Source organism: Somniosus microcephalus, chromosome 13 (assembly GCF_052327205.1).
Source record: "Somniosus microcephalus isolate GS21.2 chromosome 13, FLI_Smic_1.0, whole genome shotgun sequence".
Classification (NCBI taxonomy): Eukaryota; Metazoa; Chordata; class Chondrichthyes; order Squaliformes; family Somniosidae; genus Somniosus; species Somniosus microcephalus.
The window spans coordinates 14,931,148-14,954,809 of NC_140999.1; the positions used below are offsets into that span (position 1 = coordinate 14,931,148).

Here is a 23,662-nt window from a genome sequence, read left to right on the forward strand (position 1 = left end):
TACGGATGTTTATGCCTGAAAAGCAATATCCATCAGAATATCAAATGTCCATGTGCATAAAATCCTGAGATTGGTGGCCTTCCTTCAAGAAAGGGTCCACAAACTTATTTGGGGTTGAGTCAAGTTTGAAATTTCAGACATGAAGCTATTTGAATGGAGTGCCCACGATCAGACCTTGAATCGGGATAAAAAGAGCGAGTCTCCTAGAACCTGAGTGACCAGTGAAGGACCCACCCTGTATTTCAAGATAATACAAAGATTGGATTTGACTCTTTCTTTTGATGATCTAAAATGACAGGAAAAGCATCTGTTGCTGAGTTATGACCCTAGATTTGCCTTTTGTTATGTCACAGGCAGCGTGGTCTATTGAAGAATATTACTCTAATGCAATAAGTCATGTATCATTAAAATTATTACAAGATATTTATATAAAGTATGTTATCAGTTTTTTATCTGGCTGGATGTGATTGGTTTTTGCACTGATAGTGATCACATTAGAACCTCATGAAATCACAAATGGTACACCCTGAAGAAACAATGCTTGATCATTTGAATTGTGATTAATTATTTTCAGTGAGCCACCATTATGGGTATGGACTACTAGATGCTGGACTTCTGGTGGATTTAGCAACAAAATGGTTGACGGTGCATCCACAGAGGGAATGCTCCATAGAGATTATTAAATCCCCACAGTAAGCATGTTAATGCAGATTGGAATTGTTGTTGTATAGTGTATATGATTACAGATGGCTCTGAATGTCTTACAAGGATTTACTTTATTCTTGTTAGTGATCCTTTCCCTGCCCAGAAACTTTCTAAGTAACACTAATGAAGGTCAAAATGGTACATAACTAACTACAATTGTTACTTAATAGTAAGCTTGGTAGGCATGCATCAAAGAAAACCCACACAATAGAACATCCCATGCGGTACATCGAATATATAACACACAAACAGGTCATTCAGCCCAACCAGTCCATGCCGGCGTTTATGCTCTACTCGAGCCTCCTGCCATCCTTCCTCATCCTCATCTAACTCTATCAGCCTAACCCTCTATTCCCTTCTTCCTCATATGCTTATCTAGCCTCCCCTTAAATGCATCTCTACTGTTTGCCTCAACTACTTCCTGTGGTAGTGATTTCCACATTCTCACCACTCTGTGTAATTGTAGGTCATGAACTCCTGTTATGCACCAAGTGATAATTTCTCTGATAATTGTAAAGTTAGAACTGGACATTTTCATTGTGAAGTTCTCTCGAATGCAGTGAATCCAGAAGCCTAAATTCAATATTGGTAATAGAAGATTGGATATCTAACAGCAAAACTCAATGGGCACCCAAGATTGGTAAAAGTATATAAGCAAGGCTTGAATGACATCTTAAATAAAAGGAAAATAACTTGAATTTATGTGGTACTTTAGTCTTTTGAAATATTTCAAAGCATTTCACACAATGAATTACTTTTGGACTGTAGTGAATATTATGTAGTTACACAAGTCGATCTGCATCATTGTCTCACAAACAACCATTGGATGAATGACCAGTTAATCTGCTTCATGGAAAAAGGTTGAAGATTGTGTATATTATATGAAAAGGTAGGTGGCTGGGAGTGTGTTTAAAGCTGTAACACAGTCTCGGAGGTTTTGTTCTATAAACCTGTGACTATATGCAAGAGATTGAATTGTTAGTAAAGTGCTGGAAAAATATCTTTGCCATGTCCTTTTTGTTATGAGATGTCCTCTGGATCTTTTGGAGTGACTGAAGCTACATTCTCTCAAACTCCAATGAGTAACCTTTAACAGAAGAAACAAATTAAAATAGCAAAGTAGAATATATGAATAATTATGTGCAGAGTGGTACAGTGCTGCAGTGCAATCTGGTTGACCGTATAAACCGCTCTAGTACCTTTCTCTTCTGAACCTCTTAATAGTATTGCAGCCTTGTAGCACTCTCTCACTGACGTTGCTTATTGTAACGCATTCTCAGTCATCTGTTATTTTATATAATGTATACACAACTCCATTAGAAATCTTGCTGTTGTCCGAGACATGAAATAACCCACACCTTGTGCAGCATTCTGGTGTAGCTTTAAACTAGCTTCTAACTGTGCCCATACATTAAACTGAATCTCTGTTTCAGGGACACTGAATTTCTAAAATTATGCTACTTTATATTTTCAAACTTGTGGAAATACATAACTCCTAATAGTAACACACAACCACAGGATTAGTTTGTTTGAAAGGGTTACCAAGCAGCTGGGCTCTCTGGCCATATTCGTTTGTCATAGTTGCTCTGATGATCCTTTACTCCACCAGTGTATTTTATTTGCTTTTTGTGGAAAAGCAAAATTGTTTTATTTTGTATATTTTCTAATTCATGTATCTCAAAGCCAACTGAGCTTGAGAGTTAACAGGCCATCAAGCCAAAAGTACTCCTGATCCAATTGTAGGTTTTCAATAGATCTATATTTATTTGCAGCAATAGCAAGATTCTCACTATATCTGAAGTTGTTTTCTTCCCACATCATCCCTGAAGAGAGGTAGTGGAAATTTGATCCCAAGCCTCAGTCAGAAATTGGTAGCTGAAGTAAGCAAGAGTGACTCGGTGTCTAGTTTCTTGCTGAGATCAGTTTGTGCGTGTGCATGCCTCTCTCTCTCTCTCTCTCTCTCTCTCTCTCTCTTCGTGCTCCAATGTACTCTCCCACTTCTAATGTATTATGGTTAACTACTTTAGTCATAGTAATTAATGTTAACTCTGATGTGCCATTATATTCTCCTGACAAAATTGAGCAAAATGTATACATTAGTTAAATTTAAAAAAAACCATTTATTAGAACCTGCTGTGCTTAAATTCCACTTGTTCTTTCAGAGTAATTTCTGAAAATCTTGTGATCAAGAAACATATCAATGCATGTTCTGGAACTAAAAATTACATCCGGTCTCTTGAGCATGTGGAAGTTAGAGTGTCGTTGAGCTACACTCGAAGAGGTGATCTGAGGATTTCTCTTAGTAGTCCTAGTGGGACGTGTTCCAAGTTGGTTGATGTAAGGTATGAAAGTCAATGCGGTTTGTTTATTTGCTGGCCTATAGATAAAAGAGGAGAAATGATCCAGTGACTTACAGGTAGCCTCTAGTCACTCGAATCCCTCTGGGGAACTGACTATTACTGGTTAACTTTGGAGCTTTCATAGAAGTGTCTCCTTTTTAATCCATTACACAGCACAAATAGTACTTCTGTATTGTATCTGTGACAGGACTTGTACGAGCAAGCTTGAAGGGTTTTATGCTTGGGATTGGGGCAGCACTGATTCAAAGCCTGAGTGAAAGTGCGTTCAAGATTACAGAGCATCTATTTGGAGCTGAATGCCAGTTGAGTTGAGAACAAAACTTTAAAGCCTTGTTGCATCACCCGAGTTCAGTAATGGAGGGGATTTTTCCAACACATCCATTACTGTGCTTGGATCTGATTTGAAGTTTTAAGCATTAAGCACAGGAACAATGAAGGAGAGTAGTGAGCGTACAAGATATTTCCCTAAAATATTTTATGTGGCACTTGACCAATAGTGCAAGTAGAATATCTTGCCATTTGTGAGTTCTAAGCATTCTTGCTCTTGTATCATTTGTTTGTCCTTTTCAGAACAAGTAAGATGTGTGTGTTTCACACTCCTGCCATATTTCCCCATTACTAGTGAGAGGTTCTACTTGGACTGCATCTATAATCAAGGGAGCATGCTTCACTATTAAATTCCAATTTTTATAGGACAATGAGATTGTAACCTCAATGTTGTTTTCCCAAGTGCCATTACTGCTAACGGTGATGCCACAATATCACTAGGGTGAGACTTTATTTTATGTTTGTTGTCGTCCTGCTTTGGCAAATCACCAAAGTGCTCATTTTAAATCAAGGGCTGTTCTATGCTTATTAAATAAATGTTTAATTAGACTTTGGAATCAGAAACACAATTTCTAAATTTGCGGATGATACCAAATTGGGGAAGATAGTTGATACTGAGGAGGACTGCAACAAATTACAAGAGGACATTAATAAACTTGCAGAATGGGCAAATAATTGGCAAATGAAGTTCAACACAGACAAATGTGGGGTATTACATTTCGGTAGGAAGAATAGGGATGTCACTTACCACTTGGAGGGTGCGAGTCTAGGTGGGGAAGAGGAACAAAGGGATCTTGGAGTACAAATACACAAATCACTAAAAGTTGCATCACAGGTTAGCAAGGCCATTAAAAATGCAAACCAAGCACTAGGGTTTATTTCTAGAGGGATAGAATTGAAAAGTAGGGAGGTTATGCTAAACCTGTATCGAACCTTGGTTAGACCACACTTGGAGTACTGTGCACAGTTCTGGTCGCCATATTATAAAAAGGATGTAGAGGCACTGGAGAGGGTGCAGAGAAGATTTACAAGGATGATACCAGAAATGCGAGGGTATACATATCCGGAAAGGGTCTCTTCTTTTGGGGGGGGGGGGGGGAAACGGCTGAGGGGTGACCTAATGGAGGTCTATAAAATTTATGAAAGGTTTTGATAGAGTGGATACAGAGAGAATGTTTCCACTTGTGGGGAGGAGCATAACTAGAGGCCATCAATATAAGATGGTCACAAAAAGATCCAATCGGGAATTCAGAAGAAACTTCTTTACCCAGAGAGTGGTGAGAATGTGGAACTCGCTACCACAGGGAGTGGTTGAAGCGAACGGTATAGATGCATTTAAGGGGAGGCTGGACAAGCCCATGAGTGAGAAGGGAATAGAGGGTTATGCTGATAGATTTAGATGAGGAAAGATGGGAGGAGGCTCGAGAGGAGCATAAATGCCAGCATAGACTGGTTGGGCCGAATGGCCTGTTTCTGTGCTGTATATCCTATGTAATCCTATGAAATTCATAGCTGTGGGGGTTGGGAGCCAAAGAGAAACATTAAATGTTCTGGACTCCTTTCATGACAAACTTTTAAAATCTGTCAATTCTGTCGGCATCTTCACTTAACAACATTGCCAGCTGAGGTTTGTGGCAGAGCAATTAAATGTATAAAGACTTTACTGGTAACACCTGATGTGCTACAAATAAACTACTCCCACCCCTTTTTTGTTGGAATTCTAAAACCTAAGAGTGGCGTTGATGAAGTGATGAGTGAATAGATTTTTTTTGTGCAGCACCAATGACATATTTTGAATTGCACGTATTGTGCCGTTAACACATTTATAACCATTACACCAATTGTAAGATTCTTGTCTGGTTTTAATATAGTGACCATGTTCCAGTGAAACTCGCCTCCTAACTGGAAATGCATTTAGAAATAAGTGCTTTAGTTCTAGACATGACTTACTGGAAAAGCAAATTATTGTTTATATAAAGCAAAAAAAATAGTTTGAGGAATAATTTATAAGAAGAAAAATCAATTTTATCCTCTGTCTGTGTAACCTCTGATTCATGCAGTCCTTATCCTGCATCTGTTCAAAATGAGTAGATTTGTAATGGCTTCTGAGTTATTTGTCAGATGTGAGGTTTTAATTTGTGGAAATAGTTTACCCAGGCAAATGTGAACACCAGCTGTCTTTGTTTTGTGTTCCTTTTTTTAGACCATATGACACATCGTCCCATGGCTATAGAGACTGGACCTTCATGACCACACACTGCTGGGATGAAGACCCTAAAGGAGTTTGGACTATTCAGATCGAGAATAAAGGAAGTTCCAGAAACACTGGTATGTTTTTAAACCTAGAGTGCTGCAATTTGATTTAGTGCCTCATACACTTTTCTTGTACATTGCAATGTAGCTGGAAGCATGTGTTTTGTTCTGTTTACTGATGGCACTGACTTTCATTCTTCACCTTGAATTCCCACCAGTCACATGTTTGAAACCCTGGGGTAAAAAGGGAAAGCCAGCTCCATAAGCATCGAAAACCTACATTTTCAAAATAGAAAGCCAGAACTTTCTTTCATACAGCATTTTTCAAGTTCTTGGGATATCTCAAAGTGCTTTGAAGTGTAGTCACACTTTTGTTTGTAGGTAAAAGTGCACCACAAGGTCCCACAAACAGCAATGAGAGAAATGACCAGGTTGTGGCGGATCGCCACCTAAACGGGCGCAATCCACTTTTCCGTCCGTGGACAATAAATCGGGCACCTTGCCTTTAAGAAGCATGCTGCCTTTGAGGCATGACAAAGGAGCGGGCGTCGCCCTCAGTGTGTACTCAAAAGCGTGGGTGTCGCCCTCAGTCGGTTTTCGGGTTTAGCAGAGAGAGGAGCTGAGGCAGCCATCTCTCGAGAATGTAATAAAAGCCATGTGTTCCTCAGATCGGTTCGGCCTCCATTCGTGTTCCGCGGCAGCCGCAACATTGGTGACCCCGACGCTCAGAACGTATTCAGAGCACTGCAATGGCGGACACGAACGCAGTTTCTGTGAAACTGCCGGAGTTTTGGGAAAACCAGCCCGAAGCCTGGTTCCTCCAAGCTGAGTCCCGATTCCAGCTGCGACACATCACCACAGATGGGATGAAGTATGACTACCTCGTCGCATCACTCGGTAGCTCCACAGTCACGAAGGTCTGGATAGCGCTGCAGAACTCACCAGAGGAGGGCAAGTATGCACATCTTAAGGCCGCGCTCCTTAAAAAATTTACGACCTCGACATGCCAGCGAAACTGCCGCCTCCTCGACCTTCCAGGCCTCGGTGACGCCTCACCGTCAGACGACCTCTCCCACATGCTCTCGCTCACCGACGAGAACCCACCCGGGTCCCTCTTCCGCACGCTGTTCATCCACCAGCTACCTCCCAGCATCCGCCCAGCGATCGTGGCGTCCGGCCTCACGGACCTAGAAGCCCTGGCCGACGAGACCGACAAGCTGCTGTCCGCTCACTCCAGCCGCGACGTCGCTCCGGACCTGGCAGCCACAGCCTGGGCGCGCCCCTCACCGGCCACCACAAGGCCCAGCCACAGGGTCCACGGGGCCTTCGCGCCCCACAAACCCGGGCTACTGTTACTACCACGCACGGTTCGGCGCCAGGGCACAACGGTGCACACCTCCCTGCTCCTTCAAGCCCGCCCCCGTACCAGCCCCCGCGATGGCCGTGGGCCACGCGGGCTCCCTGCTGTACGTCACGGATGACAAAACCGGCCGCCAGTTCCTGTGCGACACTGGAGCTCAGCACAGCATCATCCCGGCCTCCGCCCTCGACATCCAAAAGGGCGAACGAGGACAGGCGTTGGCTGCCGCTAACGGCTCGGACATCCGGACGTACGGCACCCGCACAGTCACCCTCGACCTCGCTGGTCGCCGCTACCGATGGGAGTTCATCACTGCCAAGGTACTCTCCCCTCTCATTGGCGCAGACTTCCTGTGCGCCCACGGCCTACTGGTAGACATCCCTCGACACCGCCTCGTGGACATGAACACCATGTCCTCCCCCTATCCTGGGCGCCATGGCCCCCCCCGCCGACATGGCGTCACAGTGCCACGCCCGGGCCACGGACAACTACTCTGCACTCCTGACCGAATTCCCGGCCCTCACCAACCCGACCTTCTCCGCGGAGGTCGCCAAACACGGGGTGGAACACTTCATCCCCACCACAGGCCCCCCAGTGTACGCCCACGCCCGCAGGCTGGACCCGGCCAAACTGGAGATCGCGCGGACCGAGTTTGCCACTATGGAACAGCTCGGCATCATCCGCCGCTCCAACAGTCCCTGGGCCTCCCCACTCCACATCGTCCCCAAACCAGGCGGGGGTTGGCGCCCCTGCGGGGATTACCGCTGCCTCAACGATGCCACCACCCCTGATCGGTACCCCGTGCCGCACATTCAGGACTTCTCGGCTAGACTGGCCGGCCGCTCAGTCTTTTCCAAAGTCGACCTGGTGCGCGGCTACCACCAAGTCCCCGTCCACCCCGCGGACGTCCCCAAGACGGCCGTAATCACCCCCTTTGGGCTTTTCGAGTTCCTGCGGATGCCTTTCGGCCTCAAAAATGCGGCCCAGGCATTCCAACGGCTCATGGACTCGGTCCTTCGGGACCTGAAGTTCCTGTTCGTCTACCTGGACGACATCCTGGTAGCCAGTTCCTCCAAGCAGGAACACCTCGAACACCTTCGCATCCTGTTCGGGCGCCTCAGCGACCACGGGCTCATCCTCAGCCCAGCCAAGTGCCAGTTCGGCCTGGACAAGATCGACTTCCTCGGCCACCACATCACCCATGCTGGGGCCATTCCCCTGCCCACCAAGGTGCAGGCCGCCCAGCAATTTCCCCGCCCCACCACCATCAAAGGACTCCAGGAGTTCCTCGGGATGGTGAATTTCTACAACCGCTTCATCCCCAAAGCGGCGTCCCTCATGAGGCCCCTGTATGAAGCCCTCCGGGGCAGGAGCGGCAAGATGGCGGTCGAATGGACGGCAGACGTATCAGCCGCCTTCAACTCCACCAAGACCGCGCTCGCCGACGCCACCCTGCTCGCGCACCCACGGCCCAATGCCAGAGTAGCGCTCACCACGGACGCCTCCGACCACGCGGTCGGCGCTGTGTACGAGCAGTGGGTCGACGGCGCCTGGCAACCACTTGCCTTCTTCAGCCGCCAACTACGCCCCCTGGAGGTCAAGTACAGCATCTTCGACCGCGAGCTCCTCGCGCTGTACCTGGCGGTCCGCCATTTTCGGTTTTTGCTGGAGGGCCACCCCTTCACTGCGTTTGTCGACCACAAACCCCTGACATTCGCAATGGCAAAGACAACCGACCCCTGGTCCGCCAGGCAGCAGCGCCAGCTCGCGGCAGTGTCCAAGTTCACCACGGACATCCAACACGTCTCCGGCCGAGACAACGTGGTAGCCGACTGCCTCTCCCGCCCCGCCATCCACGCCACACACCTGGCAGTCGACTACGCTCAACTCGCAGCAGACCAGCTCACGGACCCTGATCTGCTCTCCGCACCTACCGACCTACCAGGGCGACGCCTGGCCGACGTCGCCTGCGGCCCGACCGCAGTCACGGTCAAGTGCGACATATCCCTATCTCAACCTCGGCCCGTCGTCCCAGCGTCCTGGCGCCGCCGGGTATTCGAGATTCTCCACAACCTCTCCCACCCCGCGCATCCATCAAATTGGTAGCCAACCGCTTTGTCTGGCGCGGCCTTCGCAAGGATGTGCGTACTTGGGCCAACTCCTGCCAACGGGCCAAGGTGCAGCAACACACGAAAGCACCCCTCGGAGTTCACCGTCCCTTCACGTAGATTCGACCACATCCACGTGGACATCGTCGGGCCGCCGTCGCAAGGCCACACGCACTTGCTGACGATCGTCGACCGCACCTCGCGCTGGCCCGAGGCAATTCCACTGACCTCTACCACCACCGCCGACATCGCCAGAGCCTTCGTCAGCACCTGGGTCGCACGGTTCGGCGTCCCCTCCGACATGACGTCGGACAGAGGTCTGCAATTTACCTCTGAACTCTGGACCGCCATCGCACGCAATCTCGGGGTGACCATTCACCGCACCACAGCGTACCACCCCCAAGCCAACGGACTGTGAGCGGTTCCACAGATCCTTGAAGGAATCTCTTCGAGCCAGCCTCCAGGACGGCGCCTGGACCGACCGACTCCCGTGGGTCCTCCTTGGCCTGCACTCCGCGGTTAAAGAAGACCACGCATCGGCAGCAGAGCTCGTGTACGGCCAGCCGCTGCGTGTACCCGGCGAGTTCCTGCCCACCGCCACGACACCCTGGTCAGCCGACCAGCAACGCCACGACTTCGCCTCACCGGTGCTACAGTTCGCCCCGGTGCCCATTGCCCGGCATGGCGAATCCACCTCACACGTCCCGCTAAGCCTGCACCAGGCACGGTTCGTTTTCGTCCGGCACGATGCCCACCGCGGACCCCTTCAACCCCCGTACGACGGGCCCTACAAAGTGCTACAGGCTGGGGACAAATTTTTCGACCTACAAGTGGGCGACAGGACTGAAAGTGTCGGTTGACTGACTCAAGCCAGCACACTCGGAGCCCGGTGAGCAGGTCCCAGTAGCTCGTCCACCGCCACGCGGCTGACCTGCCCTCAAGCCAGGACACCCGGCTGCTCCACGCCCGGCCGTTCCACGTCCACCGGCGTCCTACAAGAGCCACTCCGGCCGGCCCATCAGACCGCCGCACCGTCTCGTCCACACCTCCTAAGCGGATTCTGGGGGGAGCTGTGTGGCGGATCGCCACCTAAACGGGCGCAATCCACTTTTCCGTCCGTGGACAATAAATCGGGCACCTTGCCTTTAAGAAGCATGCTGCCTTTAAGGCATGACAAAGGAGCGGGCGTCGCCCTCAGTCGGTTTTCGGGTTTAGCAGAGAAGAGGAGCTGAGGCAGCCATTTCTCAAGAGAATGTAATAAAAGCCATGTGTTCCTCAGATCGGTTCGGCCTCCATTCGTGTTCCGCGGCAGCCGCAACAAGGTCATCTTTGTTTTTGGTGGTTTGGTTGAGGGATAAATGTTGTCCGGAACACTGACTGCCCTGCTTTTTTCCGAGTAGTACCACAGGACCTTTTTGGGGGTGAAATTGGATGCCTTTGCGTCTCCCGTTAGCGTCCCCGGGGGACGCAAATGGCTGCGACCGGGCATGGCGCTGACATCGACTCCCGTCATATTCGGTGAGAGTTTTGAGGCGGCGCTATGGTGTTGCTCCCCGATTTTTCCTTTGCCTGGAGATCGTGACTCAGTAGTTGACTCAGAGACTAGGGTCCTCAATTTAAATAAAGGAAACTACGATGGTCTGAGGAGCGAGTTGGGTAGGATTGATTGGGGAATGGCGCTCAAAGGGTTGACGGTGGATAGGCAATGGCAAACATTCAAAGACCGAATGGATGAGCTACAGAATTTGTTCATCCCAGTTTGGCATAAAAATAAAACAAAAAAGGTGACTCAACCGTGGCTAACGAGGGAAATTAGGGATAGCATAAGATCCAAGGAGACGACATATAAATTGGCCAGAAAAAGCAATAATCCTGAGGATTGGGAGCAGTTTAGGATTCAACAAAGGAGGACAAAGGGATTAATTTAAGAAAGGGAAAATAGAATATGAGAGTAAGCTAGCTAGGAACATAAAAACTGACTCAAAGCTTTTATAGATATGTGAAGAGAAAAAGATTGGCGAAGTCGAGCGTAGGTCCCTTACAGTCAGAATCAGGGGAATTTATAATGGGGAAACAAAGAAATTAAATTCATACTTTGGTTCTGCCTTCACAAAGGAGGACACAAATAACCTCCCAGAGATGCCGGGGAACATAGGGCCTGATGAAAGGGTGGAACTGAAAGAAATCAGTATTTGTAGGGAAATGGTGTTAGGAAAATTGATGGGACTGAAGGCCGATAAATCCCCAGGGCCTGATAATCTACATCCCAGGGTACTTAAGGAAGTGGCCCTAGAAATAGTAAATGCATTGCTGGTCATCTTCCAGAACTCGATAGACTCTGGAACGGTACCCATGGATTGGAGGGTAGCTAATGTTACCCCACTATTCAAAAAAAGGTGGTCGAGAAAAAGCGGGGAATTATAGACTGGTAAGCCTGACGTCAGTAGTGGGGAAAATGCTAGAATCTATTATAAAAGATGTAATAGCAGAGCACTTGGTAAGCAGTGACAGGATCGGACAAAGTCAACATGGATTTACAAAAGGTAAATCATGCTTGACTAATCTACTGGAATTTTTTGAGGATGTAACTGGTAAAATAGATAAGGGAGAACCAGTGGATGTGGTGTATTTGGACTTTCAGAAGGCTTTCGATAAGGTCCCACAAGAGATTAGTGTGCATAATTAAGGCACATGGGATTGGGGGCAAGGTATTGACTTGGATAGAGAACTGGTTGGCGGACAGAAAGCAAAGAGTTGGAATAAACGGGTTGTTTTCCGATTGGCAGGCAGTGACTAGTGGGGTACCGCAAGGATCGATCCTAGGACCCCAGCTGTTCACAATATATATTAATGATCTGGACGCGGGAATTGGATGTAATATCTCCAAATTTGCAGACGACACAAAGCTGGGTGGGAGGGTAAGCTGTGAGGAGGATGTCGTGAAACTCCAGTATGATTTGGACAGATTGGGTGATTGGGCAGAAACATGGCAAATGCACTATAATGTGGATAAATGTGAGGTTATCCACTTTGGTGGCAAAAACAGGAAGGCAGATTATTATTTGAATGGCAATAGATTGGGAGAAAGGGAAGTGCAACGAGACCTGGGTGTCCTTGTGCACCAGTCGCTGAAGGTAAGCATGCAGGTGCAGCAGGCAGTTAAGAAGGCAAATGGTATGTTGGCCTTCGTAGCAAGAGGGTTCGAGTACAGGAACAAGGATGTCTTGCTACAGTTGTACAGGGCCTTGGTGAGACCGCACCTTGAGTATTGTGTGCAGTTTTGGTCACCTTACCTGAGGAAGGATGTTCTTGCCATGGAAGGAGTGCAGCGCAGATTCACCAGGCTGAAATCTGGGATGGCGGGAATGATGTATGAGGAGAGATTGTCGATTGGGCTTATACTCACTGGAGTTTAGAAGATTGAGAGGGGATCTCATCGAAACCTATAAAATTCTGTCAGGCCTGGACAGACTAGATGCAGGAAGGATGTTTCTGACGGCCGGGGAGTCCAGAACCAGGGGTCATAGTCTAAGGATAAGGGCTAAGCCATTTAGGACTGAAATGAGGAGGAATTTTTTCACCCAGAGAGTGGTGAACCTGTGGAATTCTCTGCCACAGAGGGCGGTGGAGGCCAGTTCATTAAATATATTCAAAAAAGAGTTGGATATATTTCTTAAGGCTAAAGGGATCAAGGAATATGGGGAGAAGGCCGGGACAGGGTACTGAATTTGGATGATCAGCCATGATCTCATTGAATGGCGGAGCAGGCTCGAAGGGCTGAATGGCCTACTCCTGCTCCTTGTTTCTATGTGACGTCATCGCCGTGCGCATCGCCTCCGCCCCCTGCAACAGCGCCGGTAGAAAACACTGACAGCTGCTGGAGGTGTGCATCGGGCGGCCGGCCGCTTTTGGGTCGATGATTAAAAGCTAAGTTGGGTGGGGGGGGGGAACTTACTTTTCCTGTTCTAATTTTTTTTTGCGGGTTCCTGCCCACGATCGATGGCTCTGCTTGAGTGCCGGGCTGATCGCGTGGGATCGCGGCTCCCTTGGTGGTCCAGGTAGGTACTTTTTAAATTGCAGAGCCTGCAGCAATGGCCCTTCCCCTTTAAGGGAGGGAAGGAGCCTTTGAACGCGGCAGCTGCTGAAGTCTCCACCCTGCTCTCCGACACTGGCTCTCTAAAAAGGAAGTGGAGTGCTTGATTTCGCGCCCCACTTCCCTCTTTGGGTGCTAAAACTCAATTTTGCGGTCGCTGGCGCTAATGTTAGCCCCCCAAAATGGTCAATACCGAATTTTCCCCCCTTTATGTCCACACAAACGGGCAATTGGGACCCCCATTTAATGTTTCATCTGAAAAACAATGCAGCACCTCCCTCAGTACTGGACTGAAGCACCAGCCTCGCTTTATGTTTGTGCTCAAGTCCTGGAGTGGGACTTGAACTTTCTGACTTGCAGGTGAGAGTGCTACTGCCGAGTCGGGCTGGCACTTGAAGTGACCGGCTGCAGGAATTTTGTTGTTTTTCTGTTGCTGGTCCTTTTTATTTACTGACCTCTCCTAAATTACGTATTGCTGTATCTTTTTAATATACACTATTCTGTGGGAGGTAATAAGAAGAGATTACTTTTTTTTTAAATGGTCTTTCAATTGTGTGATTCCAGTGAGAGGATCTGAGTTCTTTTCTGTAACTAAATCCCTAGAGGTCCTGCTGCAAAAATATTATATTTTGAAGAACTAATCATAATGTAAATTGTCTCATGACTTATTGGCACAGTAAATGTAAATGTGTTTTAAAACCAATAGTTCATAAGGGATCTGAAAAGGGGAAGGTGTCACTGTTACTTGAAATCAGCACTAATAGAAATAAATTCTATCATTACTATATGTGGCAAAACTGACTGAACTCTAGATCTACTGTACCTGGATAACCGGTTATTAAAATGCATATGGTGGTTGTGGCAAAACCTGTCCATCGTTTCGAACTTTGGTCCTTACTATTGGGATTTCCAGGATGGCAGACACAACCACCTTCAATATTTGTAGTAGCCCAGATTAAAATAATTGTAATGCAATGTTTTCAGTGTGTTCCAACCTAAAATGCATGAATGGCTGTTTTAAAATCTAAAGAGTTCTGTACTTCCAGCCTCAACTGCTGTAGGGTATAATGGCAGAGAAAACTCAGTAGATTACTTGCAATCTATCTTCTGCAGGGGTTCTGTCCTATTTGAAGATGCACTTGTATGGTACTGATGAAAACATGATGGCAAGACATATAAAGGATACAGTGATAAGTGACTGTAGGAAATGGAATGAAGATGGACTCTGTGAAGGTAGGTAAAATATATTTTTCAAAATTAGCTTTGTAATGCTCTGCATGCATTACAACAGTTGATACTCAATCCACCACAAATTATTGTAACGTTAAGTTATTTTTGTCACTTATTACAAGACACATTAGAGGTGCTCCTCTCCCAGGTAGTGTTGTGCAGGTGGTTCACTGCTTTCACATTGCTAGGACCATTTTTAATTGCATGTAGACTGACATTTGCCCAGCCCTGCTTTCCAAGTTTGCAACACCATTCTTGTAATGCAGTAACTGAGAAAATAATAGTGTTTAGAGAAAGTCAATGGATTTGTTGTAATGTATCCTTGTGTATTTAAATTTGTATTTCATAAGTAATAGTATTTCAGACAGTAGCACATCGAGCAGTTCAGATAATGAGCTTTTAAGTGTAAATCCATGCTGTTATCTGAGCCCTGTATTAGTTTTGCCTTTGACTGGTTTTGGTTGTCTTGGGTTTGTGGTCCTGGTGTTGACCATTTCCTCTGGTCTATAAATTGAAATGATTTTAAAGTTTATTTGATTCTTAAATACAAGGTGTTATGTTCTTGGGTTTTACCCCTAGATATTTTCCTTTGGTGCATTGTGCCCTTATTAGCCAATATCTAGGTTAATATACCAAGACCCAGGGTCAAACGGAGAACCCTTGTTTACTAGAATTTGTCACGCACTGCCATATAAGAACATAAGAAATAGGAGCAGGATTTGGCCCCTTGAGCCTGCTCTGTCATTCAATGAGATCATGGCTGATCATCTTCCTCATCTCCATTTTCCTGCACTATTCCCATATCCCTTGATTCCCTTAATATTCAAAAATCTATCGATCTCTCTCTTGAATATACTCAACGACTGAGCCTCCCCAGCCCTCTGGGGTAGAGAATTCCAAAGATTCACCACCCTTTGAGTGAAGAAGTTTCTCCTCATCTCAGTCCTAAATAGCCGACCCCTTATTCTGAGACTGTGACCCCTGGTTCTAGACTCCCCAGCCAGGGGAAACATCCTCCCTGCATCTACCCTGTCGAGCCCTGTAAGAATTTTGTATGGTTTCAATGGGATCACCTCTCGTTCTTCTAAACTCTAGCGAATATAGGCCCAGCCTACTCAATCTGTCCTCATAGGACAATCCCCCCATCCCAGGAACCAGTCTGGTGAACCTTCGTTGTACTCCCTCTATGGCAAGTATATCCTTCCTTAGGTAAGGAGACCAAAACTATACACAATACTCCAGGTGTGATCTCACTAAGGCCCTATATAATTGCAGTAAGACGTCGTTACTCTTATACTCAAATCCTCTTGTAATAAAGGCCATGATTTCAGAAGCAGAAGAATAATACTGATTTGGGTTATAAACCATTAGACCAATTTATTGAAAATTAAACTGCTAAAAATGACTGCAAACTGTATATTTACAATAATTACAATTTTACTATTCCTAAGGTCAAAACAATAGAGATTTTCCATGTGCTAGCCCTCAGTATGACTGATTCTTGAAATACGGCCACTTGTATAACGATATGCTACCATGGAGCACTCTGGATTAGTCCTGTTGCTAGCTTCAGACTGACTAAGAACTGAGTACAGCCAAGCCAAACAAAAAACCTACAACCTGTAGCTACTGATTAGAGTCTGTCAAAGGGTACACAAAGCATCCTGACCCTGTCCCCCTCTCAAAACTGGCTCTAGTCTGACACAGATGTAGCTATGAATCAAACCTATTACTTGTAAAAGATCCCCAGAATGTCAATCACATTGAATTGAATAAAATGGTTTGACCATGATGTTCAATTTTAAAATATTTTTGAATGATCTGATGAGATGGGCCTCCATCCAATGATGGAGCAATTAATCTACATCCATCCAGGCTTTGTCCTGAGGTGTACACATCAGCCAGACTGTAACATAGATTTTCTGTGGCTTGTAAAATCAGCTAATAGTACAGGTACATGACTTTAATTGAGTGTGTACTGTGACCAGCAAGAAAGAATCCAATAAATAATCAATCACAGATAAAAATAATTTTCTGTCATACAAAGTAATGTGCTTTGTACATACTCAGTCTTGTATTTGTGCAGTGGGGACATTGAAATCTTTTCACCAGAGTGAAAATATGAACCCACCATGATATCACTACATGGGTTTTCAAAACCAGCACACGGGTTTAATAAAAAATAAAAATAAAAAAAAATTTCTAGAAAGAAAAATGCATAGTTAGAAGAATTCCACCTTTTCATTGCACTTCTGAAACAACTCTGGCCACTTGTGAGTTAATAACCATCGCACTTGGCAAAGGATGAGAGGTGATGAGAAATAATATTTTAGCTACAGAAAGAAACCATATCGACAGCAGTAACTAGTTGGGTTTTTGCCTTCCTCTTCTCCAACTCTTTCGCCCCCCCCACTCCACAGCCCCAAAAATGCACATAGCCCAAAAACTGTTAATCATCTTCAAAATATGACCAGCAGCAATCTATAATATGACAAGCATGAATAAAAGCTGTAGAAAGGCTGTTATGAATGGACAATTCCTACATACTGGAACTGTCCAATGCGCAGCAGAACAATTGATGCCAGCAGCCATTCGGGCATAATGTGATTTGTCAAGCCGATGAAGGCAAGAGAGCTGGAAGTGGAAATTTTTTTTTGCTCATTTTCTACATTTCCTGTTCAATGCGCTTGCACCCACCTGGCCAATTAGTCATTACATTTTTGTAAGCCTATTGATTTGGCCTTTGTAGTAATAATTAATAACCAATTGTTGCAAGCAATGGCCAGAGCTGGGTTTTTTTTGCCAATGTGGATAATCGTTTCCATGCTGAACAATTTCCTACATGGTTGCAGCAATTGGCAATTATAATTAAATGGCACAAAATGAAGAGCAAAATTAATTAAAACATTGCCGAATGCACACCATCGATTTAAGTAGTGGTTTCAATTAAAGGGTTTGCAGAAAAAGAGCGCTTCTCTACTTTTACTGAAACATTACTAGTTTTATTCAAAGGAGAGGACTTCCAGTTAAATGTAATTATTTTCAGCAATGTTGTCGCAGCCACCAGGTTTTTTTTAATGAGCTGTTATGTTTGTCTCTGGCTATCCCCTGTTGCTTGCTGTAACACTTTGATTTTACTGGATCACGGTCACTGCTTCTTGAAATATTGGTCAGGATTGAGCGAAGTTCCTTTCTGATAACCTCAAATTTATAATGGTGCACAGGGCTCCTGATATTTGTTTTCCCCTTAACCACAGCAACCAAAAGTAGCAGTACAATGAGCTAATTTCCACAGATCTTTGACTTTCTAAGTAAACTTGTCAGAATTGTTTTTGCCCCATATGTTCAACTGATTACAATAATATTGACCTCCCACCACTGGCTCCGTGCCGATCACTATACTCTGTAGTGCCACGGTGTATTGCAGAAGAGAGGACCTAGGTGTGATAACTGGTTTGTGCTGTTAGCTGATCTTGGAGTTACTACCATTAGTATTGGTGTCTGTTATAAATTTCAGGTCTGCACTAGATATTCTCTGTGGTTTATGGTCATTTGCTTTTCCTGTAATTGGATTCCGCTCCCTTTATGATCAGTATTTTACCTTTACTGCCTGATATCTAGTCATATGATCGTGCGGCCCAGGGGCTGTAACAATGAATCCCCTTGTTTTATGAACTAATTACTGAAATCTCACATGCTTTTCTCCAACCTTCTGAAAGCAGATTGATTGTCACTTTAGTGAGATGAGGCCAATTATAAATCAATGAGCTGATTTATTTAATAAGCAACAGGTAGATAAACAGTAACATTTATAGTAGGTAGATATCCTCTGTATAATTCCTTGATGTGTATAGAATTTTTTTTTAAATGCCGCACTGCCCCTGTTAGTGGGTTAAATGCACTCTACTCGGTAAAGAATTTTCTGAAGCTGATTAGCTCTGAACATAAAGGAGAATACTGTCTGGTTTGTTTACCGGCTTTTCTATGCAGTCTTGGGCTATTTGTGTCTTTGCCTTTTCGTTGCCTAGATAGACCGGAAGCCAAGAACTTGACCCTGACCCTATTTCCATGTTGTTTAGTAGAACTGCAATCAGACTGGCTGCCTCGCCCCTGGGCAAGAGTTCCCAGTAACTATCCCCTACTGGCTGGACTCAACAGAGCGGTCCCAACCTAATGGGTGTGGAGGTTTACAGAAATGTCTGACTTTTATTGTCGCAAGTTGAAGTGTTATGTGGGAACTCTCTTATGTTCATTAATAACTAGACATTCTTATTATGAACACAGCTAGCTTTTGCTAGACACTTTTATTGAGCACATGTGGACTAGGTACAGTATCTGTAGAGGCTTCCATCTTGACTGCTGCCTTGTGGGTAGCCTAGTGCCTCATGGGTAATGTTGTCTTAATATACATACAGCTGGGTAGTGTAGTCTTATACATACAGCTCTACGGCTCCACCTAGTGTCCACTATAGAATGACATGTTATTGATCATTACAGGAACCACCAGTTGCTTCATCCATATCTAATCCACATACTCCAGCACATGGCTGCACTGTGGATGTAATCCCTTGTGAGCTAAATTTAACTTGATTGTTTTAATATAAATGACACCCAAATTCTCCCCATAACCAAGCAGTTTATAAAAAATAAAAAAAAATAAAAAATGAATGTTGAATGTGACTGTCCTAAAGCTGGGTTGGGAATTGTCAAGGTTCCTGCTGATGCTTTTTATCCACAAACTTTTGCTTGAAATGCATATGTGGCTATCTTGATATCTTGAAGATATGGCCAGGTTCAAACAGTGAAGGCTCTCTATGGTTGAATGGCATGCTGACATTCACATGAAGAAATGCCAGTTGGATTAAGTAACAGAAAGAAGCTTCTGCCCCCAAAAAACTGTATCCCTGGCATGAATTGTATCTTTAGGAGTGCAAGGGTGAGATTGATTTGGCGGGGGGGGGGGGAAGAGAAACGTGGTTATATTGACTTGGGTCGATTTTCCCAAAGCTGTCAGGAAGAAGGCGGGACTACAACTTTCGGGTTTTAGACCCACCTACATCGACGTCTGGCCAATCTGCACGATTTTCCCTTGATTGACCTTGTTGAGCCCGCCCAGCGGGCCAATTAAGGGCCACCCGGCAACAGGTGATGTCACAGACTGCAATTTCAACTGTCAAGAGTTCTTGACAGATGAAATATCAGTGTTTCACAGCTGTTTGAAGCTGCCAAACACTGACAGTCTGAGTTCTAACATGAGTCCTTCTGCACAGACTCAGTTAGAACTCTCGGCAGCACTCAAAGCTGAAGGCTGTCACTTTTCACAGATCGCAGCCATTCAGCTTTAAGTGCCGGCTGAGTGATGCGCTCCTGACGCCTACAGGAAGAAAGGCTGTTAAAGTAAGTAAAAGTTCTTTACACACTTTAGACACACCAAACACACTTACCTTTGCACCCATCACTCACCTGAACACCGACATCGCGATCCCTTCAACCCGACGGCCCACCTGCTCTAACCTGGTGTGGTTTGGAGCCGTCGGGAATCCCACACGACACCCCTCAAAATAGGGATTAGGCTAAAAACTGCCTGATAACTACCTGTTAACAGGTAGTTAATTGGCACTAATCCCTTCCTGCCTGGGGTCGGTGGGTCCCAGTGCGGGGCGGGGTTTTGGGCGGGATGGTGTCAGGACCCCCGAATTCGGGATTTCTCCCCCCCCCACACACACACGCCTGAAACCCTGCCTGATGGCTCCAGGAAAATCGACCCCTTAATGTTAGTATTGTCAACAGGGATTAGCAAAAGTAAGTTAATTGATGGACTATTAGAATATACTTGACTGCAAACCATGCTGCCTAGGCCCTAAGCTCTGAAATTCCCTGCCTAAACCTGTCGGCCTCGCTACCTCTTTCCTCCTTTTTAAGACGCTCCTTTAAATCTACCTCTTTGACCAAGCTTTTGGTCACCTGCCCTAATTATCCTTCCATGGATCAGTGTCAAATTTATTGTCTTAAAATGCTCCTGTGCAGCGCCTGGGGGCGTTTTACTATGTTAAAGGTGCTATATAAATACAAGTTGTTGTTGGTAGAAATGTGAAGCACAACTAGATTTAAGACTTAGAAATACCTACTCCATTCATGAGCTGTTGAATAATGTGTCTGGTAGTGATGTAGTTTATCTTTCAGTAAACCATCAAATGCTGTCCTGTATCATTATTGAAAATAGATTTATTTGAAGTTGTACAAGTACCTATTACAGAGGTGGGGTTATATTTAAATGCAGATAACTTTGTTAAAAAATCTCTTTTTTTATCCCTTTACAGAATGCCAAGGTGCTTTTGTCACCTTCGGACACCTTTGCCTCACCTACTGTCCTCCACACTATTACAATGTTTCAAGGACTTTAAATAAAACAGTGAGTGGTGTTCGTAGAAGTTTCACCGTGGATGCCTGTGCTCCTTGCCATTCATCTTGCTATTCCTGCAATGGCTATTCTGTAAATAACTGTGTGACGTGTCCTCCATTTTCAAATTATGATGAAAATCGACAGTCTTGTTCGCCTCCTATTTACCCAAGACGTTCTAATGTGAATCAAAGGAATGAGCAAAAGCATGGGCTTTACAAAATCGGCGTGATAGTCGCAATCCTCATTGGTACACCTGTTGCCCTGATGTGTGGTGTAACGTCATTGTCATGGTTGATATACCATTTAAGTATTAGGCAGACCGTAATGGTAACCACCTCCCCAACTGGAGACTCCGAAGCAACACAACTGCGAGTACAGCGTGACACTACGGATGAGGGAACTGGAAGCAGCGAGACAGAATCCACTTACTTTATTACACGGTTGGACCAACAACAGGCTCATTAAAAAAAAAACTAATTAAAATGCAGATCCAGTAGTCATTATTTCATCCAATCACAGAATCTTTTGTCTTTAGTCTAGGTGAATGTAACTTCCAGTTCAGCCCCTCCAAAATTACTAATTTTAGTTGAAATACCATCTTCAGGGGTTTCTTTCAAGTTTCTACAAATGCATGAATACATTTTTTTTGGAAAGGCAACTTATTTACGTAGTAACCTTTGTTTATCTTAGTGCAATTCCACAGTCATTAAAGGGGGGGTAGGTTTTGATGTAGATAATTCAAACTTCTACAAAGGAACATAGCTAAACCGATTGGAAGGAAGCGCCTCAAACATCTGCCAACAGCTCATTCACAATTTACACTGCACTCGTCCCACTTTATCTCTTGAGGAAGCTGTGTAATTACAGGTAAAACTTCCAAGAATATAACATGCTGAAATTTCTCCGAGGCTAATTAACTGAGAACTCCAGGATATAACTCTAACCTCAGTCTTGTCAATCCTAAATATTTGGATTTCATTCTGCAGTATTGTATCCAATTCTAGGAAGGATGTGAAGACCTTGGAGAGGGTGCAGAAAAGATTTACGAGAATGATTCCAGGGATGAGGGACTTCAGTTACGTGGATAGACTGAAGAAGCTGGGGTTGTTCTCCTTAGAGCAGCGAAGGTTGCGAGGAGATTTGATAAAGGTGCTCAAAATCATGAGGGGTCTGGGCAGAGCAGAGAGAAACTGTTCCCATTGGTGGAAGGGTCGATACAGATTCCCGCACTTCTGCCCCTCCCTCCTGGAACCACGATAGGGTTCCCTTTGTCCTCACCTTTCTCCCCACCAGCCTCCACATTCAACGGATCATACTCCGCCACCTCCAACGTGATCCCATCACCAAATGCATCTTCCCCTCCCCTTTCAGCATTCCGTAGGGACCGCTCCCTCCGAGACACCCTAGTCCACTCCTCTATCACCCCCAGCACCCCTTCTCCTTTGCCCGGCACCTTCCCGTGCAAGCGCAGGAGATGCAACACCTGCCCTTATACCTCCCCCCTTCCCACTGTCCAGGACCCCAAACGCACCTTCCAGGTGAAACAGCAATTTACTTGTACTTCTTGCAATCTAGTATACTGTATTCGCTGCTCACGATGTGGTCTCCTCTACATTGGGGAGACCAAACGCAGATTGGGTGACTGCTTTGCGGAACACCTCCATTCAGTCCGTAAGGGTGACCCCGAGCTTCCGGTCGCCTGTCATTTTAATTCACCGCCCCATTCCCACTGAGACCGCACCGTACTCATTCTGGTTCTTGCATTGTTCCACAGAAACCCAGCGTAAGCTCGAGGAACAGCACCTCCTTCCGAGTAGGCACTTTACAGCCTTCTGTACTCCATATCGAGTTCAACAATTTCAGATCATAACCTCGGCCCATATTACATTTTTTTTATCCACACCTTTGTTTTGGCCCCTCCCCCTTTTTTCTCTCCCACATGGCAGCTGTCTCCCATTCTGCCAGTGCATTTCGCACCTAATCTAGAGCCGTCTTTTGTCTCCACTAGTCCTATCACCATCTCGTCTGGTTTTGAATACCTCTTAATGTCTCTTCACTTCTCTTTTGTTCTCTCATCCCCATTTCCCAGCCCCCAAACTGGCCTTTTAATCTGTTTCATTTCCTGTGTTTTTTTCAGTCCTGACGAAGGGTTTCGACCTGAAACGTTGACTCTCTTTCTCTCTCCACGGATGTTGCCTGGCCTGCTGAGTTTTTCCAGCAGTTTGTTATTTCAGATTCAAGGTAATTGGCAAAAGAACCAAAGGCGACATGAGTAAAAACTTTTTTACGCAGCGAGTGGTTAGGATCTGGAATGCACTGCCTGAAAGGGTGGTGGAGGCAGATTCAATCGTGGCTTTCAAATGGGAATTGGAGAAGTACCTGAAGGAAAAAACTTTGCAGGGCTACGGGGAAAGGGCAGGGAAGTGGAGTGGGACTCGCTGAAGTGCTCTTGCAGAGAGCCGGCACGGGCTTGAATGGCCTCCTCCTGTGCTGTAACCATTCTATGATTCATGGGACAGGAGCTATAATCACCATTTAGAGAATTTGACTACCTATATCTCTGAAGATGTTCTCCAATTCTGTAACAGATTTGCTTGATTTTTGTCTGTATACATAATTGATCATACAGTACTATGAAATGTATTTTTGAATTTTTGGGGGGGATGGGAAGCGGTAAAGGAAAGAAGGTGGAACTTCAAATCTCCCACCTCATTTAAAGTTTGCTGATTTTGTAATCTTAACTGTGCAGGGAAAAGAAGTTTTTGCCCATGATTACTTTTTTGGCCCAAATTTCCCCCCCTGGCACACTCTTACGGTGCTAGC

General features: G+C 45.5%; 1 protein-coding gene across 4 annotated transcripts in view; it reads left to right on the forward strand.

The window, feature by feature from the left end:
• LOC147108082 (proprotein convertase subtilisin/kexin type 4-like) overlaps window positions 1–21,322 on the forward strand; it is a 47,649-nt gene extending 26,327 nt beyond the window's left edge. For 3 of the 4 annotated variants that reach the window (XM_086004544.1, XM_086004545.1, XM_086004547.1), the window contains 5 exons: window positions 575–692; window positions 2,868–3,047; window positions 5,596–5,720; window positions 14,320–14,439; window positions 20,757–21,322. In XM_086004544.1, the coding sequence (XP_085860670.1) occupies window positions 575–692; window positions 2,868–3,047; window positions 5,596–5,720; window positions 14,320–14,439; window positions 20,757–21,304 (1,091 nt within the window). In that variant the 3' untranslated portion in view covers window positions 21,305–21,322. The remainder of the gene's footprint in view (window positions 1–574; window positions 693–2,867; window positions 3,048–5,595; window positions 5,721–14,319; window positions 14,440–20,756) is intronic. The other variant, XM_086004546.1, reaches the window with a different exon arrangement.
• Window positions 21,323–23,662: the final 2,340 nt, after the last annotated feature.